A 27,766-nucleotide genomic window follows, 5' to 3' on the forward strand; every position below is an offset into this window, starting at 1 on the left:
AGCCCACCCCACTCTGTTCCCCTCTCCCTCCTTGACTACCATGAGTCTGATCTCCATGCCTGTGAGTCTGTTTTTGTTCTGTAGATAGGCTTATCTGTGCCACATTTTAGAGTCTACATGTAAGTGATATCATCTGGTATTTGTCATTCTCTTTCTTAGTTCACTTAATATGAAAATCTCTAGTTGCATCCATGTTGCTGCAAGTGGCTTTTTTTTAATGGCCAAGTACTATTCCATTGTGTATATGTTCCTCATCTTCTTAATCAGTTCATCTGTTGTTGGATGTTTAGGTTGTTTCCATGTATCAGCACTCCCAATAGTACTGCTCTAAACATGTGGGTGCATCTGTCTTTTTGAATTATCTGGATCTATGCCTAGTAGTGGGATTGCTGGATCATACATAGTTCTATATTTAGTTTTCTGAGGAACCTCCATACCGTTTTCCATAGTGGTTGTACCAGTTTACATTCCCATCAACAGTGTAGGAGGGTTTCCTTTCCAGCATTTGTTATTTGTAGACCTATTAATGGTAGCCATTCTGACCGGTATGAGTTGGTACATCATTGTAGTTTTGATTTGCATTTCTCTAATAATTTGTGATGTTTAACATTTTTTTCATGTGCCTGCTGGCTCTCCCTATATCTTCTTTGGAGAAATGTCTGGTTAGGTCTTCTGCCCAGTTTTCGATTGAGTTTTTGTTTTTATTGTTGAATTGTATGAGTTGTTTGTATATTTTGGAGATTTAAGCCCTGTTGGTTGCAAACATCTGCAACTATTTTCTCCCATTCTATAGGTTCTCTCTCTCTCTCTCTCTTTTTTTTTTTTAATTGTTTTCTTTGCTGTGCAAAAGCTTATAAGTTTGATTAGGTCCCGTTGGTTTAGTTTTGTTTTTATTTCTTTTGCGTGGGGAGATTGACCTAAGAAAATATTTTACTGTTGATGTCAGAGAATGTTTTGCCTATGTTCTATTCTAGGATTTTTATGATGTCTTGTCTTATGTTTAAGTCTTTAAGCCATTTCAAATTTATTTTTGTTCTAATTTCATTGATTTACATGCAGCTGTCCAGTTTTGCCAGTACCACTAGCTGAAGAGACTGTCTTTCTCCCATTTTATATTCTTGCCTCCTTTGTTGAAGATTAATTGATCATAGGTGTCTGGGTTTATTTCTGGGCTCTCTCTTCTCTTCTATTGGTCCGTATGACTGTTTTTATAACAGGAGCACACTGTCTTGATTACTGTAGCTTTGTAATATTGTCTGAAGCCTGGGAGAGTTATGCTCCTGCTTTGTTTTTTTCCCTCTCAGGATTGCTTTGGCAATTCTGGGTCTTTTATGGTTCCATATAAATTTTTGGATTATGTATTCTAGTTCTGTGAAAAATGTCATGGGTAATTTGATAGGGATCAGATTAAATCTATAGATTGCTTTCAGTAGTATGGCCATTCTAACGATATTAATTCTTCCAATCCAAGAGCATGGGATATCTTTCCATTTCTTTGAATCCTCTTTAATTTCCTTTATTAATGTTTTATAGTTCTCAGCATATAAGTCTTTTACCTCCTTGGTCAGGTTTATTCCTAGGTTTTTAATTTTTGGGGGGTGCAATTTTAAAAGGCATTTTTATATTCCTTTTCTAATATTTGTTAGTATAGAGAAATGCAACCAGTTCCTGAATGTTAATCTTGTATCCTCTTACTTTGCTGAATTTTTTGATCAGTTTAGTAGTTGTGTGAAGCGTGTAGGGTTTTCTGTGTGTAGTATCATGTCATCTGTATATGGTGACAATTTTAGCTCTTCTCTTCCAATTTGGATACATTTTATTTCTTTTGTTTGTCTGATTGCTGTGGCTAGGACCTCCAAAATTATGTTGAATAAAAATGGTGAGAGTCGATATTCTTATATTGTTTCAGATTTTAGCAGGAAGGCTTTTAGCTTTTTTCTGTTGAGTATTATATTGGCTGTGGGTTTGTCATAAATGACTTTTACTATGTTCTGTTTTCTCTTTACCTACTTTGGTAAGAGTTTTTATCATGAATGGATGTGGGATTTTGTCAAATGCTTTTTCTGCATCTATTGAGCTGATCATTTTGTTGTTAATATGTATGACATTGATTTGTATATGATATTGATTTGTATATGTTGAACCATCCTTGTGAACTTGGGATAAATCCCACTTGGTTGTGGTTTATGATTTTCTTTATGTGTAGTTGGATTTGGTTGGCTAAGATTTTGTTGAGAATTTTTGCGTCTATATTTATCAAAGGTACCAGCTTATAATTTTCTTTTTTGGGAGTATTTTTCTCTGGTTTTGGTATTAGGGTGATATTGGCTTCATAAATTTTCTTTTGGAATGGAAGTGTTCCTTCTTTAGTTTTTTGGAAAAGTTTAAAAAGGATGGGTTCTTCTTTGTATGTTTGGTAGAATTTACCTGTGAAGCCACTTGGTCCTGGACTTTTGTTTGTAGGGTGTATTTTTATTACATATTCAATTTCATTTTTAGTGATCAGTCTGTTCAAATCTTTTTTCTTTTTGATTCAGTTTTGGTGGACTGTTAAATCTCTAAAAAGTTGTGCATTTCTTCTAGGTTGTCAAATTTTTTGGCATATAATTGTTCATAATAGAATTCTCTTATGGTTTTTTGTATTTCTGCAGTATCCATTGAGATTTCTCCTTTTTTGTTTCTTATTTTGTTTATTTGGGTTCTCTTTCTATTCTTCTTGGTGAGTTTTGCCACAGGTTTGTTAATTTGGTTTACCTTTTCAAAGAACTAGCTCTGGATTTTATTGATTTTTTAAATTGTTCTTTGAATTTTTATTTTATTGACTTCCTCTCTGATCTTTATGATTTCCTTCCTCTGCTGATTTTAGGTTTTGTTTGTTCTTCTTTTTCTGATTATTTTAGGTGGTGGGTTAGGTTGTTCTTTTGAAATTTTTCTTCTTTTCTGAGGAAGGCCTGTATCACTGTGAACTTCCCTCTAAGAACTGCTTTTGCAGCCTCCCATAGATTTTGTATGGTTGTGGTTTCATTGTCCTTTGTCTCAGAATATTTTTTAATTTCCTTTTTTATTTTCTCGTTGACCCATTAGTTTTTTAGTGACATGTTGTTTAGTCTCTATGTTTTTTCTTTTTTTTTCCCTGTGGTTGATTACTAATTTCATGCCATTGTGGTCAGAGAAGATGCTTGAAATACTTTCTGTACTCTTAAATTGGTGGAGGTTAGTTTTGTGCCCCAGCATGTGGTCAGTCCTAGAGAATGTTCCATATACATTTGAGAAGAAGGTATATTCTCAGGTTTATTTGGATGTAATGTCCTAAAATGTCTGTTTCATTGTGTCATTTAGGATCTCTCTTGCTTTGTTTATTCTCTGCCTAGAGGATCTGTCCATAGATATGAGTGGAATGTTAACGTCTCCTACTGTTTTTTTCCCAACAGTTTCTCTTTTCATGTCCATTAGTATCTGTTGTATGTATTTGGGTGCTTCTTTGTTAGGGGAATATATATTGACAAGTGTAATATCCTCTTCTTAAATTGGTCCTTTTATCATTAGGGTCCTTCTTTGTCTTTCTTAATGGCCTTTGTTTTAAAGTCTATTTTGTCTGGTGTGAGTATTGCAACTACAGCTTTCCTCTCATTTCTGATTGTATGAAATATCTTTTTCCATCCCCTCACTTAAATTTATATGTATTCTTTGCCCTAAGGTGAGTCTCTTGTGGGCAGCATATTGTAGGCTTTAGTTTTTTTAATCCAGTCTGCCTCTCTCTGTCTTTTGTTTGGAATTCAGTCCAAACAAAATTACCTTGACATTTAAGGTAATTATTGATTGGTATGTATTTATTGTCATTTTAAACTTTGTATTCCAGTTGATTTTATGTTTTTCCTTTGTTTATTTTTTTGGTTGGATGATTTCCTTTTATTTTATTTTATTTCTTTGCCTTTTTAAGGGCTGCAGGTAGGGAATATGGAAGTTCCCAGGCTAGGGGTCACATTGGAGCTATAGCTGCCAGCCTACAACACAGTCACAGCCACACAGAATCCAAGCCACATATGAGACCACATCTCAAGGCAATGCCGGATCCTTGACCCACTGAACAAGGCCCAGCATCGAACCCGCATCCTCATGGACACTAGTCATATTCTTTTCCATTGCTCCACAATGGGAATTCCAATGTCCTTTTATTTTATTCTTGTGTCCTTTTTTTTTTTTTTTTTTTTTTTTTGGTGATTAACCTAGAGGGACCTTCTTGGTACATTGTTAAGGGAGAAGAGTAATATACAGGGAAATGTCTGTAATACACAACTTTGGTGAAACCATGACAAAAAATATAAAATCTTCTCTGTATTTAATTAGAAAATAGGAATGTGTATATATTTGTATATAGTTATTTGAGTGTAGAAAAAGGCATGGGAGTTTCCATCATGGCTCAGTGGTTAATGAACCCAGCTAGCATCCATGAGGTCACAGGTTCAATTCCTGTCCTCGCTCAGTGGGTTAAGGATCCAGTGTTGCCGTGAGCTGTGGTGTAGGTTGCAGATGTGGTTCAGATCCCCATCAGCTCTAATTGGACCCCTAGCATGGGAACCTCCACATGCCGTGGGTGTGGCCTTAAAAGACAAAAAGAAAAACAAACAAAAGGCATGGAAGAGTACATAGAAGTTAATTGAGGCAGAAGTAGAAGCATGGTAAGAAAATAATATTTTCAAAAGATTTCCTCAGTAAAAGCACCATGTATAGTATGATTCCATTAACTAAAATATGTATGCGTATTCATGTGCAGTAATGAAATGAATGGAAAGATGAAATGAATGGAAAGATGGTTACCGATATAGAAGTAGTTATTTCAGCATAGTGTGATTTCAGGTTATTCCTTATACATTTTATTGTTTGACGTTTTAACAATGATTATGGTGAGGAAAAAAGTTACCCTTTTTTTTTGGCTGCACCTGCAGCATGTGGAAGTTTCAGGGCCAGAGATCAACCCATGTCACAGCAGTAACCAGAGCCACAACAGTGACAATGCTGGGTCCTTAACCCCCTAAGCCACCAGGGAACTCCAACAAAGTTACTTTTATTGTGAGGGGAACAGAAAATTAAAGAAAGCTAAATGGGGATTTCCCATTGTGGCTCAGTGGTTAACGAATCCAACTAGGAACCATGAGGTTGTGGGTTTGATCCCTGGCCTTGCTCAGTGGGTTAAGGACCTGGTGTTGCCGTGAGCTGTGGTGTAGGTCGCAGATGTGGCTCAGATCTGGTGTGGCTATGGCTCTGGCGTAGGCCGGTGGCTACAGCTCCGATTAGACCCCTAGCTTGGGACTCTCCACATGCCACAGGAGCGGCCCTAGAAAAGACAAAAAGACCAAAAAAAAAAAAAAAAGGAAATCTAAATGGTAGTAATTTTTTCCCCTTCATTTTTCAGTTGTGCTATATTGACTCCCAAACTGATGGTGGAATTCCTTCTTACTGTTTTGCTTTAATGGTGATGTTTTTCCTACAACAAAGAAAACACCCTCTTCTTCCTTGCTTACTTGGAAGTTGGGTAAGCATGAGTTTGTGATATGTATATGCACGTATATGTGTAGTTCACTCTTGCAGTGTGGTCTGTTCAAACATTTAAAGCTGGAATTCTGGTTTATCTGTTTGTCCATCTTTTTTTTTTTCTTTTAATAATTTTTCCACTACCAATTTGGAATGCCTTTTTATATAGATTGAAGGCTTTGATCCAAAAAGAATGGATGACTTTCAGCTGAAGGGCATAGTAGAAGAGAAGTTTGTGAAGTGGGAATATAATTCAAGTAGTGCAACTGAGAAAAACTCAATTGCTGAGGAAAACAAAGCTAAGGCAGACCAACCAAAAGATGATACCAAGAAGACAGAAACAGACAACCAAAGTAATGCCATGAAGGAAAAACATGGCAAAGTAAGCTGTTTTTGTTTTTGTTTTTGGCTTTTATATCTGTAGAATTTGTGATGCTTTCGATTGAAGCTATTTTAATAGTAGATTGACTGACTGACCTTGAGTAAGCCTCTTGGCCTCATTTTCCTCATCTGTAAAGTGAGGGGTTGATCTGGTTTAGTTTTTTGGTACCACAATTCCCTAATGAATATATACCTCATTTTGGAAGACTTGTATTGTTTGAATCATGTCAAGGTAATTCTTTGTATCTTTTTCATTTTAGATAAGAGAAATTTCCTTCAAGAGTTGGGCTATGACCAAAACTTTAACATATGGGGATTATGTTGCCAGATTGGTAGAGAAATAAAGGCCCTGTTCTCCTTTTGGGGTCGGCTTGCTTATTTAATCATCCATCATTTATTAAAGACCAGCTATGTGCCGGGCATTCTTTTGAGTGCCAGAGAACCCTAGATGAATATATGGATTGTGTACTCCCAAACCATGTAGTCTTCTGAAGTAGACATATTATTACAGAAATGTGAAAAAATTACAGAAATCATTGCTCTAGCTATACTGAATGATATGTAGTTCCCTGAACATATATTCAGTTCTCCCACTTTCCTAGAATTCCTTCTACCTTCTCCTCAGACCATCAATACTCTCAGCTAATGATCTTGTTTATTATTTCTTCACTGAGAAAACTGAAGCAATCAAAAGAGAACTTAAGACACACCTCCACCACCATCTACCACTATCTGCACTCATATACTTTGCCTTGCTGCCTGCTTTCACAAAAGAATTTTTTTTGGTCCTTTTTTTAGGGCTGCACCTGTGGTATATGGAAGTTCCCAGGCTAGCAGTCAAATCTGAGCTGTAGCTGCCAGCCTTTGCCTCAGTCACAGCAGTGCCAGATCCGAGCCATGTCTGTGACCTACACCGCAGCTCACAGCAGTGCTGGGTCCTTCACCCACTGAGTGGGGCCAGGGATTAAATCCACGTCCTCATGGTTATTAGTCAGGTTCTTTACCCCTGAGGCTCAACAGGAACTCCCATAAAGGAATTTTATGTTGCTATCTAAAGTTGTTTTCTTAACTGGTGTATTCAGTCCCACCCCTTTTTGTCTATTTCAGAACATTGCTCTAATAGTTCTTCTCTTTCTATCCTAAGTTACCAATTTTTCATTCTCTACTGAATCGTATATGCTTTTATTTGTCTTATTTTAAAGAAAAGCATTGACTCTACTTCTCCTTCCAGTTATATCTTTGCTCCTTTTTTTCAGTAAAACTTCCTGAAAAAATCGTCTGTATACACTATTTCCAATTTCTCTGTTTCCTCTTAACTCACTCTACTCAAGCTTTGACTTCCATCAGTCTTCCAGAACTTGTATTGTCAATGTTATGTCCTCCATGTGGTTAAATCCAGTGGTCAGGTCTCAAATTTTATTTTATTTTCTGACTTACCAGCAAAATTTGCCAATTGATCACTTCCTTTTTGAAAAAAATTTCTTGAATTTCAGGATACCACACACACATGTAATTAGTCGTTCTTGATAATGTTGTTGGTTCTTCTTTTTCTCTTCAGTCTCTTTTAATGCTAGAGTATTGTAGGGCTCAGTCCTTGATCCACTCCTTTTTTCCTGTATCTGCATTCCCTTGGTGATCTCATCCAGTCCCACGGATTTTAAGTACCATCTATATGACGATGACTCCCAAATTTAAATCTTAAGCCAAACCTCTCTCCTGAAATCTGTGATTGTATCTCCAACTATCTATTTAATGTCTCCACTTAGATGTCCACTAGATGTCTGAATCTTTGTTTGTCTAAAACTGAATTCCTGGTCTTCCCCTTGTTCCACATGCAGTTTGCCCATCTCAGTTGATGACACTTCATCTTTTAGTCGCTCAGTCAAAAACCTTGGTGTCATCCTTTACTTCTCTTTTTCACACCCCATACCAAGTCTGTCAAGAAACCCTTTCGTCTTTACTTCAGAGTTATCTAGAATTTGAGCACTTCCCCATTACCATGCTCGTCCTAGCCAGGTCATCCCTGGTCTGAATTACTGCCACAGCCTCATAATAAGTTTTCGTGCATCTATCTGTAGCTGTCCTCTTTGTAGTCTGTTCTCTTTTGTCAACACAACACTCAGAATGGTTCTTACTTAACTCAGATCATGCCCTTTTCCCTCCCCACACTTGAAATCGTTCAGTTGCTCTTTATTTAATTTAGAGTAAAAGCTACGGCATTCTTACTGGTTAGCTCTTCTTTTCCTTCTTTCTCTTCTCTCTACCACACTTGCTTTCTTTTTCAGGCTATTCGCATTTCTACTTTAGTGTGTTTCCTGTTTCCTATTCCTACAACGCTTTTCCCTCTTCCTCAGATTATACCTTCAGGCCCTATCTTGACCACTGTATTTAACACTCAGCTTTTCTATTTCTATTTCTTATCCCCTTTACTAAACCTACTCAACTTTTTATTTCCACAGCACTTTTCTTCTCCTAACTTACTGTGTGATTTACTTATTAAGTTTATTGTCTTCTTCCCCTGGAATGTAAGCTCCACTTAAGGCAAGGATCTTTTTTTTTTTTTTTTTTTTTTTTTTCTTTTTCATGGATATATCCCAAGTACCTGGCATATAGTAGGCATTCAGTGAATAGTTGTAGAATGGAATGAGTGAATGGCTGTTTTATACCTTTATACATCTTAATGGTGACTTTTAGCCAGCCTTCATCTAGCTAATTCCTTTAGAATTCAGGTATTACTTTTTCTGTTAGGGTCTCCATGATTTAGAGGCCCATTTTAAGCATATAGCCTTTACTGTAATTGTTAAATGGTCCTTCCCTCACCTAATAGTCTATGAAATAGGACCTTACTTGTTTGAATGACAGCGTCGTATAAATGATTAGAAACATGGACCCAGTAGTTCAGTGGTCCTAAGTCAGATCCTTGCCCTATGGTATCTTCTTCATAGAGTCGTTTGAGTTAATATTTAAATGTAAGTGATACATGATTTAAATGTGAGCTCCCATTATTTTTTTATAATTCTCAGCACAATACCTGGGACTTAGTTGGTTCTAAAATGTTTACTGAATGAAGGAATTAGCTTTTTAAAGCACAGACATTTACATAGATTTTTAAAAATAATTGCTGCAACAGAGGAGTTATACAGTGGTTAGCAACCTTGGCTGCACCCAAGAGTCACAAAGCTTTAACAATCTCAATGCCCAGTCCATTTAATCACAATCTTGGGAAGAGTATGGGAGGTGGGGGAGGGGTGTTGAACTCGGGTGTTGGTGGATTTTGGTGCTCCCATTGTGATTCTAATGTGCAGCTAAGGCTGAGAATCACTGGTTTAGTGGAAAGAATACAAAATTCTAGGAGTAATTTGTCAACTGTGCCACAGATTGCTTTTTGGAAACTTACTCCTTTATGCCCCAGTTTTTGAAAAGGTGATTGATTTGTAAAGCCTTTTAAACTGAAAATTATTCTATAGTTTTGTGAAGCTTAAATGAAAAGTATTTTTTTCTTTTCTAGTCTCCTTTAACTTTGGAAACACCAAATCAGGTGTCCCTGGGACAGTTATGGTTAGAGCTGCTAAAATTTTATACACTGGATTTTGCTTTGGAGGAATATGTCATATGTGTACGGATACAAGATATTTTAACAAGAGAAAATAAAAACTGGCCTAAAAGGCGAATAGCCATTGAAGGTGAGATGATATATTTTGTTTGGAGGATTTTGTGTGTGGGCTACTCATCATCTATTTCTATCAAAATGTTATAAAGTTTATCCCTTGACTTTGTATCACTATATATGCCACTAGGTTGTCATTACATATTTGGATAAATTCCTTATTGAATAGAGATTAACTCTATGAATACTGTAAGATGTTTTTGAATAGACTTGTGTCTTAAAATTATGTTTCAGTATGATTTTAAAATCTAGTTTTTCATTGTCTTGTCAAGTACCTCATTTGTTAAATGTGGCTAAGCAAAAGGAAAAAAGACTCCTTGATTTTGATAAATAAGGTTTCATGTTAATTCCCAAAAACATTAAGATCTTTAGAGTTACAGAAATTAATAGTATGGCTTCTAAATTCTTTTTTTTTTTTTTTTTTTTTTTTTGGTCTTTTTGCCTTTTCTAGGGCCGCTCCCGCAGCATATGGAGGTTCCCAAGCCAGGGTTCAAATCAGATTTGTAGCCGCTGGTGTACGCCAGAGTCGCAGCAATGCTGGATCCAAGGCGAGTCTGGGACCTACCCCACAGCTCACAGCAACGCCAGATCCTTAACCCACTGAGCGAGGCGAGGCCAGGGATCGAACCCGCAACCTCATGGTTCCTAGTCAACCACTGAGCCACCACAGGAACTCCGCTTCTAAATTCTTAATAAAAAGTTTAAATTCCACAACATTTTGCTCACTTTTCATAAATAGGAAATGGAATTTCTGTCCCTCATTTTATTCTGTATAAACTATATATATTCTTTTGTTCCTTCAGAAACCCCTCCTGGCTTTCTCTGCTGTGAGTTGAACGTACAAATCTTCTCAAACCCTCAAACATTTAACATCTTTTACTGTCTTACGTATAGTAAATAAATGAGCTCTGAAGCCTGCAACCATCATACTTTCTCTTTTCTTTCCTTTTTTTTTTCTTTCCTTCTTCTAGAAAAGGCAAAGAAGCTAGGTAAAGCTTTTTAAAGACTAGATTTAGATAGCAGTAAAAAGTAACAGATGCCCCAGTCTTAACAGTTTGATACCTGGCCTGATAATCCTGTTACTTAATGATCCTCGGTAGTAGAGAAAATGTATATTGTCTTTTAGATGGCACTGTTATTTTTTTCTGGGGCATATTTGTATTTAAGATTTATAAAACCCCCAAACCCATAAACATTTTCAGAATTCTGTTCTATGTTTTTGATAATGAGGATTCAGTTGATGCAAGCTTTTTCAGCATAGTTATTTTAGATTGGATCAGAATTTAAATTTTGGTTTAATTTGGACCTTAGTTTCTTCTTTCTATTATTTCTCCTTTCTCTCTTTAATTTTCTGATCTTATGAAGTTAAATTTTTTCTTTTTCTTTTTTTTTTTTTTTTTTTTGTCTTTTTCTAGGGCCGTGCCTGCGACATATGGAGGTTCCCAGGCTAGAGGTCTAATCAGAGGTATAGCCACTGGCCTACGCCAGAGCCACAGCAGCCACGTCTGCGACCTACACCACAGCTCATGGCAACGCCGGATCCTCAACCCACTGAGTGAGTCCAGGGATCGAACCTGCAACCTCATGGTTCCTAGTTGGGTTCATTAACCACTGCGCCATGATGGGAACTCCCAAAGTTAAATCTTAAAGTTATTATAACTTGAAGCTTTGAGAATTTTAGGTTATATTTTGTTGGTTTAAATTGCAAAGTATATGTAACTAAAGAACACTATCACCTAAGGGATGAAAATTGTTACTAGGTCCTGGAGCTTGAAAAATTTTATTCAAAGACAGTATAAGGGAAACATATTGGCATAGCTTTTTCTGGCAATTTCACCTTTGAAAATTTGTAATTACTGAGTTGGCCTCCTCAGCCATCCTCTCATTGGTTACTTTGTTTTATTTTTTTCTCTTCTTTGCATTTAGTTTTTTTATTTTATGATAAGAAGCAAAGGAAAGATGTTGCTCTTTTGTTTCTTCTACCCAGTTTGCAGGAACTCTCATTGGGACTTTAGATTAGGAAAAAATTGGGGAAAATGTACTCTGCTAGTTCTGTATTTAGTTCTTTGTATAAGCTTGGAAATGTAGTTTCTTAGTAGATACTTAGCTACTGACCATTTTCTTTTTTACCAGATCCATTTTCAGTCAAACGGAATGTTGCACGGAGCTTAAACAGCCAGCTTGTTTATGAATATGTTGTGGAGAGATTCAGGGCAGCTTATCGGTATTTTGCCTGTCCTCAGAGAAAGGGTGGAAATAAATCTTCAGTGGATTCCATGAAGAAAGAAAAGGGGAAAATAAGCAATAAGAAACCAATGAAGTCTGACCATATGGCATCCGCTTGTTGCATTCTACTTGGGGAAAGCACAGAAAAAATAAATGCAGAAGGAGGTCAACCTGGTAAATATGATGAGGTGGAATGTACATCACAGAGATGTATTACTGAAGATGATAATTTGTTGATAAATGAACTTGATTTATCTGAACATGGACAGGAATCTTCACCTCTTTCTACCAATGAAGGCAGTGAATTAGCGCCAAAATCAATTAAGAAGCAAGATGTTTTAGCACCTTCAGAAACTTGTTTAAAAAAGGAGTGCAGCCAGTGTAATTGCGTTGTTTATAAATCCCCTGAACCAGATGAATCTGCTGGTACAGACTGCAGGTCAGATTTAGAAAGAGAAAGTTCACACACCTGCTACACATGTACTGATACATCTACTACCTCTTGCAACTGCAAAGCTACAGAAGATGCTTCTGACCTTAATGATGATGATAGCCACCCCACCCAGGAGTTATATTATGTGTTTGATAAGTTTATTTTAACCTCTGGCAAGGTAGGCTACAGTTTGTAAAGAATCTGTAAGATTTTGTGGTTGTTGTATGACTCTATGTTTATAGATTTTAGATTTAGAAATGTAAAAATAGCTTTTGCGATGGTAGACTATTGTTTTGGAATGGTATTTTGGTGTATATATTTCTTCTTTTTTTTGTGTTTTTGCCTGTAGTTGCCTTTAAGAATGTATATGAAGCCCTGAAAGGTTTCAGCACTGTGTTGTTGTTTTGCTTAACTTTCTCATACATGAAAGGATTTATCAAATATCTTATAAAAGTGAGTTTGGCACAGGCAGCATATTTAAAATTTTTGCTTATTTTTTATACGTATGACTATATTTACTTCCAGCAAAGGAGAATATAGTGTTGGTAAACTTTAATATTTTTAATGTTTTTTTGGTGGGGGTCAGGGGCTAGAGTATAAACTTAACTAGACATAATTGCTTTAAAACTAAAATCAGGAACCCAAAAATGAAGAATTCTGATTCTGTCTCTGCCACTGAGCTTCCCTTTGGATTTTGGCATATCTCTTACAAATTGAAGGAGTCTTAACTTTTTTACTTTTAAGGTAGTCTGAATTTTAACTTGATAAATTATAGAAAAAAATAACCTGAATGAACAGAAAATAAGCTACTTCGTTAAGAAAATAAAGTTTTAGCTAGGTCACATTGCTTCAAGTACAGTGTACGTAATTGAAATAGTACCACATCACCCTGGAGGAAAAAAATGATTATATAGATCATGTGTGAATCAAGTAGAATACAGAAAAAAAAAAAAAAAAAAAAAAGGCAAATCAAAACTACAGACCCTGGAAAGTCAAATTTTATTGTTTCATTGATAATTATTTATTGACAAGCTTTAAATTTTGTAACCTTATTACTAAGCTGTGTTTCTTTATCCTTTGTAAGGATGCTTTATTCATTTTGTTTAGGTTGCAGTATTTGTGGTATATGGACTATTAAAAAGATTAAATGCAGATTTTTTGAAAAACCTCCTAATAATGTAACTACAATTTACATTCCTTATACTTTATACTTTTTTGCTGGAAACTTAGGGAAACTGTTTGTCTGATTTTATCTTTCTCTCTAGTTAATTGTAACACTTTTCTAGAATTTTCTTTTAAAAAAATTTTTTATTTATTTAAAAAATTTAAATTTAAATTTATTTAAAAAATTTTTTTATTTAAAAAATTTTTTTTGGTTTTTTTGTCTTTTAGGGCCACAGCCGCGGCATATGGAAGTTCCCAGCCTAGGGGTCCAGTTGGAACTGTAGCCACCTGCCTACACCAGAGCCACAGCAACGCTGGATCCAGGCCAAGTCTGTAACCTGCACCACAGCTCATAGCAATGCTGGATCCTTAACCTACTGAGCGAGGCCAGGGATCCAACCCACATCCTCATGGATGCTAGTTGGGTTTGCTAACCAGTGAGCCACGACGGGAACTCCTCTTTTTAAAAAATTTTTTTAAAGATGATTTTTATTTTTTCCACTATAGCTGTTTTATAGTGTTCTGTCAATTTTCTTCTGTACAGCAAGGTGACCCAGTCACACATACATATATACATTCTTTTTTCTTACATTATCATTCTCCATCATAAGTGACTAGATGTAGTTCCCAGTGCTATACAGCAGGATTAGAATTTTCTGATAAATTTTTTAAAGCTTTGAAAAACTGATAGAAATTTTCTCTGCTACTCTTAATTCATCCGCAGCACAACATTCCCAAAAATAAAAGTTTCTGTGTATATTTGGTGAGGTGAATGTCCAGACTAACCTCGAAGAAGAAGCCAAGTTTGCCAGTATATTATAATAAAGAAAAAAGTAATGCTTTTCCTTAACCATATGTATTTTGTTCAGGTAGTTGGGATGAATTTTTACCGTTTTGGCTGTCTGTCTGGCAGTTACTGGAATACATTTAAAATGGTGTAATAGGGTTTGAAAGTTAAGTTTGTAGCTATTGAATGAGAGTTTTTCCTTCTATAAAGCTAAGGGTTTTTTTTTTTTAATTTATTTTTTTGGTCTTTTTAGTGCTGTGCCTGCAACATATGGAGGTTCCCAGGCTAGGGGTCGAATCAGAGCTCCAGTTGCCAACCACAGCCACAGCAACACAGGATCTAGGCCGTATCTGTGACCTCCACCATAGCTCACAGCAATGCTGGATCCTAAACCCACTGAGCAAGACCAGGGATTGAACCTGCATCCTCATGGATGCTGGTCAGATTTGTTTCCACTGAGCCACAACAGGAACTCCGAAGCTAATTTATTTTTAGAGTTCAGCCCTGTGGTTTGGTTTCTTGAGTGCTATACTAATGTAATGAACTGAGCCAACCTACCAAGTGAGAGTTCTATAACCAGTTGAAGATAGAAAATATTTGGAGTGAAATGAAAAGTGACTTGAAATTTCTTTCTTTCTTTCCTTTTTTGATGGATTTTTATTTTGAATCCACACTGACAATTTTGTCCCAACTGGATAGTTGAGACTTTGCTCTTTTTTTTTTTTTTTTCCAAGTCCGCACCTATGGCATATGAAAGTTCCTGGGCTAGGGGTCAATTCGGATGGAGCTAGGGCTCCCAGCCTGCACCACAGCCACAGCAATGCCAGATCCAAGCCTGTGATCTTCACTGCAGCTCATGGCAATGCCAGATCTTTAACCCACTGAGCGAGGCCAGGGATCAAACTCGAATCAGTCAGGTTCGTTACTGCTTAGCCATGACAGGAACTCCTGAAATTTCTTTATAATCTACCTTGTTAAAGACCTTAGTAGGTTAAAGTGTGATGTGTGTATTTCATTTTGGGAGTTGATAAAATTGTGTGAATTAACCTATACATTTTGCATTTGTTATTTCCTTTACCTTTTCTTACATCTTCAGGTAGATCTAATCTTTGATAATATTTTAGTGGGGACGAGAGCAGTTGGCTCAAAATATGTTGTTTTTTTTTTTTTACATTTAACACTGAATGTTATTAATATGCTTTTTTAAAACCTCTCGAAAGTGCAGGTTATCGGACTGATTTACATAAAAGATTCTTTTTGTACCATTTTGTAAGTGATGATGAAGTCACTCAGTAGTTTATTCGATTATTTTTTTTTTTAACCTTTGTGTAGCCGCCAACAATAGTATGCAGCATCTGCAAAAAGGATGGCCATTCAAAAAATGATTGCCCAGAGGATTTCAGGAAAATTGATCTAAAACCTCTCCCACCAATGACAAATCGATTTCGGGAAATACTTGATTTAGTATGTAAAAGATGTTTTGGTAAGTCTTTTATTGCTAGAACTAGAGACTAGATTGTTTCTTATATCTTGAAAAGTTATTTATTTTCTTATTTGAAAAGAGTTTGCCTATGTATTGTTTGGGTAGAGCTTTTTGAATAGTTTAGGGACCCCACCACAGATATTTATGAGAAGCCTAATATGTGTAGGGCACTGTGATAAATACTAAGGGGAATACAGAATGCATCATGTTGTTTTTAAGGAGTTTAGACTCTGGATTTGTGCTGTCAACATGGTGGCCACTAGTTAATGTATGGCTATTTAAATTTGAATTAACCAGAATTCAATAAAATAGAAAACTTACTAGCCACACCTCACGTACTGAGTAGCTACTTGTGGCTACTGCGTTGGACAGTATAAATGGAGAACATTTCCACCGTTGCAGTGTTCTTGCATAGTGCTGCTCTAAATGGCTGTGTAAGACATGTACGAAACTTGGCATAATAGAAAGCAGGATGTGTTACATGCTATAGTGGTGGTAATCAAAATGCAGTTCAAACGCAGTTTTAACTCAGGTGGATCACAGAAGTTGGAATTAATGATGTGGCATTTGAGATGGACTGCTTTTTCAGATATAGGAGATTATACATAAAATTGTAGAATGTATAATTTGGGAGAATAATTGCCCTAAATTTGGTAGAGGCAAAAAAAGCAATAGAGGGAGATAAGGCTATAAAGATTTTGGGTAAAGGCTTACATACCATATTTCAACAAACATTTATGGTGTATCTGGAATAAACCTTCACTCAGCACACATTTTTTAAATTACTTGCTGTGTCCCAGTTAAGATAAAATTACTGATGCCATAACATTTAGTCAAGTAATCCTTCTCTTCTGCCCTTCCCTATCTTTACCTCCTGCCAGGTAAGCACTTGTCTGCTTCTTGTCACTGCAGATTAATTTGCATTTTTCTAGAGTTCTTTGTAAGTAGAATTGTGTGGAATGTACGCTTTTCTTTTTTGGGGGGAGGAATCTGGCTTCTTTCTTTCTTTCTTTCTTTTTTGTCTTTTTGCCATTTCTAGGGTGAATCCCACGGCATATGGAGGTTCCCAGGCTAGGGGTCGAATCGGAGCTGTAGCCACCGGCCTATGCCAGGGCCACAGCAACGCAGGATCCGAGCCACGTCTGCGACCTAAACCACAGCTCACGACAACACCGGATCCTTAACCCACTGAGCAAGGCCAAGGATCGAACCCGCAACTTCATGGTTCCTTGTCGGATTCGTTAACCGCTGAGCCACGACGGGAACTCCTGGCTTCTTTCACTAAGCATTATTGTTTAGAGATTAATCTATATTGTGGTCTGTATCAATGGTTCATTTCTTTTTATGGCTGAGTTTGTATTCCATTGTGTGGCTGTACCACAGTTTGTATACCATTCACCTTTTGATGAATATTCAATTTGTTTCTAAATAAATCTATTATGCACATTAATATATAGGTCTGAGTGTGGACATATGCGTTAGTTTCTCTTGGATAACAATACCTGGGAGTTGAATGGATGGACCATGGCACATTTTTTTTTCTTGGCAGCTTTATTAAGATATAGTTTGCTACTTTTGTTTTTATTTATTCAGTCATTTATTTACCTCAGTATAGACTCATGGATGTTTCACACTGGGTTATAATCCAAAACTTCTATTTTTTGTTGCTCAGGTTGTTCCAGATTTGGCTATTGGGAGTGCTTTCATTGGGTTCTTGTGACCCTTTGATATACTCCCGTCAAGTTTTTTGTTTTTGTCTTTTGGAGGGTTTTTTGCTTGTTTATTTTTGTTGTAATTGTTTGTTTGTATTGTAGCACTTTCTTATTTTCTGGCATTTCGAGATACTTCAGGCTCATCATGTAAATTTCTATCCTAGTTCTAGAATTGACATTTCTCCAAAGAGACCTGGTTCCTTTGATTGCACAATGGTATTAGAAACCAAGTTCTGGATACTAGAGTGCTTGTTATTACTGAGTGTTGTTTCTAGGTCCCCTCAGAGCAAGGAAAATTTACATGTGTATAGTAGCCCACTTATATACACATATCTGTAAATATTTCAGTGTGACCATCTCAAATTTATTAAGCTAAGCATGGCTTTGTACTAATGTCTCCATCATTACATTACCACATGGCTCTTTATAACCTCTTCTTTCTGCTTATCTGTACATTTCCCCCTCCAAGAGTAAGAAACTGGCTCCCACCATGTGCCACCCATTTATTTAATTGTTTCATTTAAGTACATATGTCTAGGATTATCAGATGCTGTACTCCTATTATTATCCTATACCCCTTTGGGAAGTGACTTTATCAATTTGAGTGCAGTGCTTATGCGCAGTTTTGTTAACCCTTGGTCATACAAACTCCACTTACTTTAAAAGTAACTTAGTTTAGCTCCTTTTTCCCCCATTCCCTTGAGTGAAGTTTTTTTTCTTTTTTTTTAAATACTTAATGTATTTCATTACATTTATAGGTGTACAACAATCATCACAACCAAATTTTTACATCACAACCAAATTTTTACAGCATTTCCATCCCAAACACTCAGTCCATACCCCCACCCTGAAACCTGTCTCGTTTGGAAACCATAAGTTTTTCAAAGTCTGTGAGTCAGCATCTGTTCTGCAAAGAAGTTCATTGTGTCCCCTTTTCAGATTCCACATGTCAGTGAAAGCATTTGATGTTGGTGTCTCATTGTATGGCTGACTTCAGTCAGCATGATAATTTCTAGGTCCATCCATGTTGCTAAAAATGCTGGTATTTTGTTCCTTTCAATGGCTGAGTAATATTCCCTTGTGTATATGTACCACATCTTCTTGATCCACTTCTCTGTCAGTGGACATTTAGGTTGTTTCCATGTCTTGGCTATTGTATAACGTGCTGCAATGAACATTGGAGTACATGTGTCTTTTTGAGTCATGGTTTTCTCTGGATAGATGCCCAGGAGTGGGATTGCTGGATCAAATGGTAGTTCTATGTTTAGTTTTCTGAGGAATCTCCATGCTGTTTTCCACAGTGGTCGCACCAATTTACAATCCTACCAACAGTGTGCTAGGGTTGCTTTTTCTCCACACCCTCTCCAGCACTTATTGTTTGTAGAATTTTTGATGATGGCCATTCTGGCTAGTGTAAGGTGGTACCTCATAGTGGATTTGATTAGGATTTCTCTAATCATGAGTGATGTTGAACATCTTTTCATGTGTTTTTTGGCCATCTGTATGTCTTCTTTGGAGAACTGTCTGTTTAGATCTTCTGCCCATTTTTTGATGGGGCTGTTTGTTTTTTTTTTGGTATGGAGCTGCAGAAGGTGTTTATAAATTTTGGAGATTAACCCCTTGTCAGTTGATTCATTTGCAAAGATTCTTCTCCCATTCTGAGGGTTGTCTTTTTGTTTTGTTTAGGGTTTCCTTTGTTGTGCAGAAACTTTTTAAGTTTGATTAGGTCCCATTTGTTTAGATTTGTTTTTACTGTCATTGCTTTAAGAGGTGGCTCTGAGAAGATGTTGCTGTCATTTATGTCAGAGAGTGTTTGGCCTATGTTTTCCTCTGAGAGTTTTATAGTGTCTGGTCTTACATCTAGGTCTTCAATCCACTCTGAGTTGGTTTTTGTGTATGGTGTTAGGGAGTGTTCTAATTTCATTCTTTTCCATGTGGCTGTCCAGTTTTCCCAGCACCACTTATTGAACAAGCTGTCTTTTCTCCATTGTATATTCTTGCCTCCTTTGTCATAGATTTGTTGACTGTAGGTGTGTGGGTTTAATTCTGGGCTTTCTATCCTGTTCCACTGATCTATATTTCTGTCTTTGTGCCAGTACCATATGGTTTTTATGACTGTAGCTTTGTAGTATAGTCTGAAGTCCAGGAGCCTGATTCCTCCAGCTCCAATTTTCTTTTTCAGGATGTCTTTGGCTATTGTGGGTCCTTTATGCTTCCAAACAGACTTTAAAATATTTTGTTGGAGTTCTGTGAAAAATGTCCTTGGTAATTTGATAGGGATTGCAATGAATCTGTAGATTGCCTTGAGTAGTATAGTCATTTTGATAGTGTTGACTCTTCCGATCCAGGAGCATGGTATGTCTTGCCATCTGTTTCTCTCATCTTTGATTTCTTTCATCAGCATCTTATACTTTTCAGAGTACAGGTCTTTTGTTTCTTTAGGTAGGTTTATTCCTAAGTATTTTATTATTTTGGATGTGATGGTAAATGGGATTGCTTCCCTAATTTCTCTTTCTGATCTTTCATTGTTAGTGTATAGAAATGCCGTTGATTTCTGTGTATTAGTTTTGTATCCTGCAACTTTGCTAAATTCCTGGATGAGCTCTAACAGTTTTCTGGTAGAGTCTTTAGAATTCTCTAGGTATAGTATCATGCCATCTGCAAATAGTGATAGTTTTACTTCTTCTTTTCCAATTTGGATTCCTTTTATTTCTTTTACTTCTCTGACTGCTGTGGCTAGGACTTCCAAAACTATGTTGAATAGTAGTGGCGAGAGTGGACATCCTTGTCTTGTTCCTGATCTCAGCAGGAATTCTTTCAGTTTTTCACCATTGAGAATGATGTTATCTGTGGGTTTTTCATATATGGCCTTTATTATGCTGAGGTAGGTTCCTGCTATGCCCACTTTCTGAAGGTTCTTTTTTTTTTTTTTATCAGAAATGGGTGTTGGATTTTATCAAAGGCTTTTTCTGCATTTATTGAGAAGATCATATGGTTTTTACTCTTCAGTTTGTTAATGTGGTGTATCATACTGATTGATTTGTGCATATTGAAGAATCCTTGCCTGGGATAAATCCCACTTGATCATGATGTACAATCCTTTTAATGTATTATTGGATGCGGTTTGCTAGTATTTTGTTGAGGATTTTTGCGTCTATGTTCATCAGTGAAATTGGCCTGTAATTTTCTTTTTTTTTGGTATCTTTGTCTGGTTTTCTTATCAGGGTGATGGTGGCCTCATAGAATAAGTCTGGGAGTGTCCTTTCCTCTGCAATTTTTTGAAATAGTTTCAGAAGGAGAGATGTTAGCTCTTCTCTAAATGTTTGATAGAATTTGCTTGTGAAGCCATCTGGTCCTGGACTTTTGTTTGTTGGAAGTTTTTTTTAAATCACAGTTTCAATTTCAGTTCTTGTGATTGGTCTGTTCATCTTTTCTATTTCATCTTGGTTTAGTCTTGGAAGATGGTACTTTTCTAAGAATTTGTCCATTCCTTCTAGGTTTTCCATTTTATTTGCGTTTAGTTGTATATAGTAGTCTCATATGATCCTTTGTATTTCTGTGGTGTCCGTTGTTACTTCTCCTTTTTCATTTCTAATTTTATTGATTTGAGTCCTCTCTCTTTTTTGCTTGATAAGTCTGGCTAAGGGTTTATCAATTTTGTTCATCTTTTCAAAGAACCAGCTTTTCGTTTCATTCATCTTTTCTATGCTTTTCATTGTTTCTATTTCATTGATTTCTTTTCTGATCTTTATCATGTTCTACTAACTTTAGGTCTTGTCTGTTCCTGTCTCTCTAGCTGCTTTAGATGTGAAGTTAGCTTGTTTATTAGAACTTTTTCTTGTTTTCTGAGGTGGGCTTGTATTGCCCTTTCCTCTTAGATCAGCTTTTGCTGCATCCCATAGGTTTTAGAGTGTCATATCTTTGTTGTCATTTGCTTGTAGGTATTTTTAAATTTCCTCTTTGATTTCTTTAGTGATCCATAGGTTGTTTAGTAGCATGTTGTTTAGTCTCCACGTGTTTGTGTTTTTTGTACTTTTTTCGTGTTGATTTCCAGTGATATAGATGCTTGATATGATATCAATTTTCTTAAAGTTACCGAGGCTTGCTTTGTAGCCCAGGGTGTGATCAATCTTAGAGATTCCATGTGCACTTGAGAAGAATGTGTATTCTGGTGCTTTTGGATGGAATGGCCTATAAATATCTATTAATGCTTCATTCAAGGCCTGCATTTCCTTTGACTTTCTGTCTGGGTGATCTGTCCATTGCTGTAAGTGGGGTGTTAAAGTCCCCGACTATGATTGTGTTATTGTTGATTTGTCCTTTTAAGGTTGTTAGCAGTTGCCTTATATATTGTGGTGAACCTATGTTGGGTGTGTAGATATTTAAAATTGTTATATCTTCTTCTTGGATTGATCCTTTGATCATTATGTAGTGTCCTTCCTTGTCTCTTGAAATAGTCTTCATTTTAAGGTCTGTTTTGTCTGTTATGAGTTTTGCTACTCCAGCTTTCTTTTGATTCCTGTTTGCATGGAATATTTTCTTCCATCCTCTCACTTTCAATTTGTATGTGTCCCTAGAAGTGAAGTGGATCTCTTGAAGACAGCATATATATAGGTCTTGTTTTTGTATCCATTCAGCTAGTCCTTGTCTTTTGGTTGGGGCGTTTAGTCCGTTAACGTTTAAGGTAATTACTGATATGTATGTTCTTATTACCATTTCATTAATTGCTTTGGATTTGTTTTTGTTGCTCTTTTTTCTTCCCTTCTCTTGTTCTCTCGTCTTGTGGTTTGATGACTATCTTTAGTGTTGTATTTGAGTTGATTTTTCTTACTTGTTTGTGTGTCACTTACAGAGTTTTGGTTTGTAGTTGCCCTGAAGTTTTGATATAGAGTCTATAGTTGTTGGTCTCTTAATTGCAAGTGCATCTGCAGTGTCCTGCATTTGTACCCTCCTCAGGATTTCTGATTTTTGTAGCATAATTATGCATGGATGATTTCGTATCTTTACTGTCTATATACCTTTACTGGTGAGTCTTGTCATTAGTGGTATTTTTGTTTCTGGTTGCAGCCTTTTCTTTTCTGCCTAGAGAAGTTCCTTTAGTACTTGTTGTAAAGCTGATTTAGTGTTGCTGAATTCCCTCAGCTTTTTCTTCTCTGTGAAGCTTTTGACTTCTCCTTCAAATCTGAATGAGAGCCTTGCTGGATAAAGTAATCTTGGTTGGAGGTTTTTTCCTTTCATCACATTAAGTATATCATACCACTCTCTTATGGCCTGCAGAGTTTCTGCTGAAAAATCTGCTAATAACCTTATTGGGGTTCCCTTGTATGTTATTTGTTTCTTTTCCCTAGCTGCTTTCAGTATTTTCTCTTTGTCTTTAATTTTGGTCAGTTTGATTAATATGTGTCTTGGGATGATCCTCCTTGGGTTTATTTTATATGGTACTCATTGTGCTTCCTGGATTTGAGTGAGTGGTTCCATTCCCATCTTGGGGAAGTTTTTAGCTATTATGTCTTCGAATATTTTTTCTGTCCCTTTCTCTCTTCTTCTTCTGGCACCCCTGTAATATGGACGTTGGTGCATTTAACGTTTTCCAGAGTTCTCTGAGACTCTCTTTATTTGTTTTCAATCTTTTTTCTCCTTTCTGTTCTGCATCAGTGATTTCCACTAATCTGTCCTCCACCTCGTTTATTTATTCTTCTACCTCCTTTATTCTGCTCTTGGCTGCTTAAATGAATTTTCTATTTCAGTTATTGTATTTTGCATCTCTTTTTGCTTAAGTTTTGTATTTTGTATTTCTTTGCTCAGTGTTTCCTGTAGATTATCCATCTTTGCCTCCAATTTATTTCCAATGTCTTGCATCATCAGCATCAACAGTCTAAAATCTTTTTCCTGGAGCCACAGAATCTCATGATCCCTTAGCTGTTTTCTGGGTTTTTTTTTTTGTTTGTTTGTTTGTTTTTGGCTTTTTGGGGCCGTACATATGGCATGTCGGGGTTCCCAGGCTAGGGGTCAAAGCAGAGCTATAGCTGCTGGTCTACACAACAGCCACAACAACTCAGGATCTGAGCTATGTCTGCAACCTACACCACAGCTCAAGGCAAAGCCAGATCCCTGACCCACTGCCTGAGGCCAGAGATCAAACCTGCTACCTCATGGTTACTAGTTGGATTTGTTTTCACTGTGCCACAACAAGAACTCCTGAAGTTTTCTTTATATATTCATAGCACAGTTAGATTCTCTTGTTATAGCCTGCATCATCCTGAAATTCTCTGACTTCCTAGATGATTTTTTAAATTTGCATATCAGAAAGTTGACTCTTTGTACTGCAAAGTTCTGGAGGTTTTGACAAGTGCACATGTCATATATTACCATTAGAGATTAGTTTCTCCACTCAAAAAAAAAAAAAATCACCTGAATTTCTCTTATTCGGTTTGCAGCTACTGATGCTGCATTTATTTTTCAAAAGATGGATGTTAGTTTAATTCATTACAGTAAATTACTGTTTTCTTCCCATTCCCATATTGCTCCCATACTCATCTTGGGGATGAGTCTGGAGGTGGAGATAGAAAAAAAAAAAAAAAGACTCTTCTTAAAGATGAATGCATGGTAGTATTTGGAAAAATAAAATGAATATAAATGAAATAACCAGAAAGTTGAAAGGACAGTATAAACTAAACTGGCAAGTAGTTTGGAGACTAAGGAAATTCAGTTAAGTAGGTATCATTAAAGGCTATGATTGGGCAGAGCATCTTATAGGGAAGATATGAATTTTGACCAGGTACTTAAGAGAACTGTTGGATTGAATTGGGTACCTAGTGTAACAGTGTAAGAATAGTCTTTTTGGTTTTTAGGGCCACACCTGTGACATATGGAAGTTGCCAAGGTAGGGTTGAATCAGAGCTACAGCTGCTGGCCTAAGCCACAGCCACAGCAACCCTAGATCCAAGCAGTGTCTGTGACCTACACCACAGCTCATGGCAACATGGGATCCTTAACCCACTGAGTATGCCAAGGATCAAAACTGCATCCTCATGGATAAACTAGTCATGTTCGTTTCTGCTGAGCTGCAGTGGGAACTCCGTATAACAGTAGTCTTAACAAGAGGGAAAACATGCATTATGTGGAAGAGAGTGGATTGTCTGAAAAAATATATATATTAGAAGTAAATATATTGTGGCTATTTCATAGGGAAAATGATCATGTGAAATGTACATAGATCTTTAGAATTATTTTTCTGCTTTTCTCAGTTGCTTCTTTCTCCAGTAATACTTATGACTTTAAAATCATAGAAGTCAACAGATAATTAAGAAAAGTAAAAATTTTAGGGTAAAAAATTAAAGACATTTTCACATTTCATTTTCTTTACTTTCTTTTTCTTTTTTAAACTTAGATGAATTATCACCACCTTTCTCTGAACAACACAACAGGGAACAAATTTTAATTGGCTTGGAAAAGTTTATTCAGAAAGAATATGATGGTATGTCATGTGTTAAAATCGACTGCTTTTATTATTATAGTCACCTGGTGTGAGTCTCATTCATTTGTTTAAAAACTGTTTATTGCATGTTATGTGTTAGGTACTATTCCAGGTCCTAGGGGTACAGTACTAAGAAAAGAAGTAAAACCTGTTCTCATGAAACTTAGATTAAGAGGGGTGAGAGATATTCAGTTAACAAGTAAGTAAATAATGTAATATCAGGAAATAGTAAAATACTGTTGAAGTTCAGGAGTTAAAAGGATAGTGATGAGCTGTTATAGTAGTTCTTTTTGATAAGGTGACGTTTGAACAGAACAATGAATGATATGAAGGAGCAAATACTATGAATATCCAAGGAGAGAACATTCTAGAGAGAAGGAGGAGCCAAGTACACATACGCCATGACTGAATTATGTTGACATGCTTGAAAGTCATTGTGGCTGGGGTGGAGTGTGTGTGGTAGATTGTAATAGAAAGGTGAGAGTTAACCTAGAGGTTGGATCATTAGAGTCCTATAGCTGTTGGTAGTAGGGCTTTTGAGTTTTATTTTGAATGTCTAATGAGAAGCTTCTGAAGGGTTTAACACAAAAGTGACATGATCTGAGAGAATAGAGTGCAGGTCCATTATAGAAGCAAGCAGAATATTTAGGAGGCATAAGTTCAGACAAAATAGTGAGTTGGAAGAATAGATGAGAAGTAATTAAATTTAAGATGTATTTTGAATGTAGAGACAACAAGCTTTGCTGATTCATGTTAGATGTGAGAAAAAGAAAGGCATTAAGGATGATTTCAAGCTTTTTCCCTCACTGGTTAAGTGGTGCTATTTAACTGAGACGGCAAATACAGCAGAAGGGAGCAGGTTTGGGGTATGGGGGTAAGGAATCAAGAGTCCTGTGGCCAAATGTTAAAAAAGGATAAAGTTGATTTATAAACAGAATGAACTTATACTTTTACAAGATCTGTTTTGTGCTACAAGATTCCATTTTAAATTATATTTGCTAGTATATAAAGTATTAGCCAAATCTAGGTTCCTATTATATTAAACCCCATGCACATATTTAGTTGCTAATGAATGTAGCTTCTTATTTATATCTCTAAGTTGTCATTGATTTCAAGTAGGACATCAGAACTAAATAGGAGGATTAAGTTTTGAAAATATAGAATTTATTATCTAAATGTGTAGTCTACAAGAATTAATAGGGAGAATAATCCAATCCTGTTACATCACAGCTTGTTTGCTGTGGCACCTAAGCATGAAGAAATAACCCTATCATAATTTATATCAAATGGATTAATCTCTCATTTTTAGAGGAGAATTAATTCTATATTCTAAGGTGATCTAAGTGTTGGTCTTAACTGTTGGTATTGATATTGAGAAATGAATAAAAGTAGATAAATTTATGAGATAGTTGGAAGAAACTCAAGGATTTGTTAAGTGTTTAGATGTGAAAGTTGAGAGAGGTGTTAAAAATGACGTGTATTTCTGACTTAGGTAACTGAGTAGATGATGATACTGTTTTCTGAGAAATAGGAATAATAGTAGGATTGAGATGAAGTTGATAGTTTAGTTCTGATTTGTTGTATTTATGATATCTATGGAAAAATGGAAAAAGCAGTTAGATACATGGATATGGGATCTTGGGCAGAAGGTCTGAGCTTTATGTGAGTGTTGGAATTTTTCAGTGCCAGTACCAATGGTAGGTAATTTAAGCCATTGTATTGGATAACATCATCCTGTGGTGGGCCATTAGGAGTTAATAGAATACTCCTCTTCCATGCTAATGATAAACTTTTGACTTTTGTTTTCTTTTGCTTAGAAAAGGCAAGATTGTGCTTATTTGGTTCTTCTAAGAATGGATTTGGATTTCGTGATAGTGATTTGGATATTTGCATGACCCTTGAAGGCCATGAAAATGCAGAGGTAAGAGTTAGTGAATGGAAAGGGATGTGGGAGTTTATTTTCTTCCAATGATGAATCTTTTTAATTTTGTGTATAGAATTGATAAAAGTTTATTCTTTGTATGAATATATTAGCAATAGTTGTTTTTAAAATGTAAAAGCATTACCATTATCATTTTAGAAGACATTCAAATATTTAAGTAAGTAAATTTACTGTTTTGGTAATTTTATAGTACAAAAAACATGTAACTGAGAGTTGCAAGTGCTCTTAAATGACTTTTTGGAAAAGTTACTATACCATAGAGTTGGTATTTTTTTCATTAGAGCCAATGAGAAGCTGTTGCTTCCGTTTGGTAGTAAACATTGATCTCACTTACTTTGTCTTTTTCATTATCTCTTCTGTTAGGTAATGTCTTTCTATCACTAAAGGTAGAAAATAAAGGCGTACATTTGATTTATAAGTGGGTTGTGTTCTACAAGTTAATTATAATTTAAGGGTGCTCAAAAGACATTTTCTCCATAGAAGCATTGTTATAAATGATGTGTTCTAGGATAGCTTTTAGAAACTCATTTGGGGGCTGGGGGAAGGGGAACTAACATTGGAATCCCCAATATACACTTTTACATACATTATCTCATTTCACTCTTAAAACCACCTTCGAGGTAGATAATTTCCCCCATTTTACAGATGAGGAAACTGAGGCTTTGAGAGATAAACTGACTTGCTCAAGTTCCCACAGCTAGTAAATGTTGGAGCCGGGATTCGTACCCAGGTCTGTCTGACTCCAGAGTTCATGCTCTTTCCACTGTATCTCACTGCGTCTCTGTAATTTATTTAACCCATAATGTAGTTGAAATATAGTACTAATGGTGCTGTAGAACCTAACCACTGCTTTGTGAAATCGAAAGTTTTCTGCGTTCCACCGTGAGATGCCAGGAGCAAACCTTCCCCCAGAGCAGTCTCAGCAATGAGAATGGGTACTTAACGTTTTCCTTCATTGTATA

At 36.2% G+C, this 27,766-nt stretch overlaps 1 protein-coding gene across 23 annotated transcripts in view; it reads left to right on the forward strand.

Moving 5' to 3' along the window:
- TUT4 (terminal uridylyl transferase 4) overlaps nucleotides 1–27,766 on the forward strand; it is a 150,527-nt gene that overhangs the window by 76,524 nt on the left and 46,237 nt on the right. For 10 of the 23 annotated variants that reach the window (XR_014808270.1, XM_084965066.1, XM_021096637.2 and 7 more), the window contains 7 exons: nucleotides 5,414–5,533; nucleotides 5,702–5,914; nucleotides 9,422–9,596; nucleotides 11,714–12,417; nucleotides 15,523–15,673; nucleotides 24,776–24,862; nucleotides 26,680–26,783. Coding sequence is in view for 22 of the 23 variants with exons in the window: in XM_084965066.1 (XP_084821192.1) it covers nucleotides 5,414–5,533; nucleotides 5,702–5,914; nucleotides 9,422–9,596; nucleotides 11,714–12,417; nucleotides 15,523–15,673; nucleotides 24,776–24,862; nucleotides 26,680–26,783 (1,554 nt within the window). In the remaining variant the exon portion in view is untranslated. The remainder of the gene's footprint in view (nucleotides 1–5,413; nucleotides 5,534–5,701; nucleotides 5,915–9,421; nucleotides 9,597–11,713; nucleotides 12,418–15,522; nucleotides 15,674–24,775; nucleotides 24,863–26,679; nucleotides 26,784–27,766) is intronic. The other 13 variants (XM_021096641.2, XM_021096640.2, XM_021096642.2 and 10 more) reach the window with 2 other exon arrangements.

The sequence above is a fragment of the Sus scrofa genome, chromosome 6 (assembly GCF_054392235.1).
Source record: "Sus scrofa isolate SSC_HxYL_T2T_F1_AM1 chromosome 6, Sscrofa_HxYL_maternal_Yorkshire_Landrace_v2.0, whole genome shotgun sequence".
Classification (NCBI taxonomy): Eukaryota; Metazoa; Chordata; class Mammalia; order Artiodactyla; family Suidae; genus Sus; species Sus scrofa.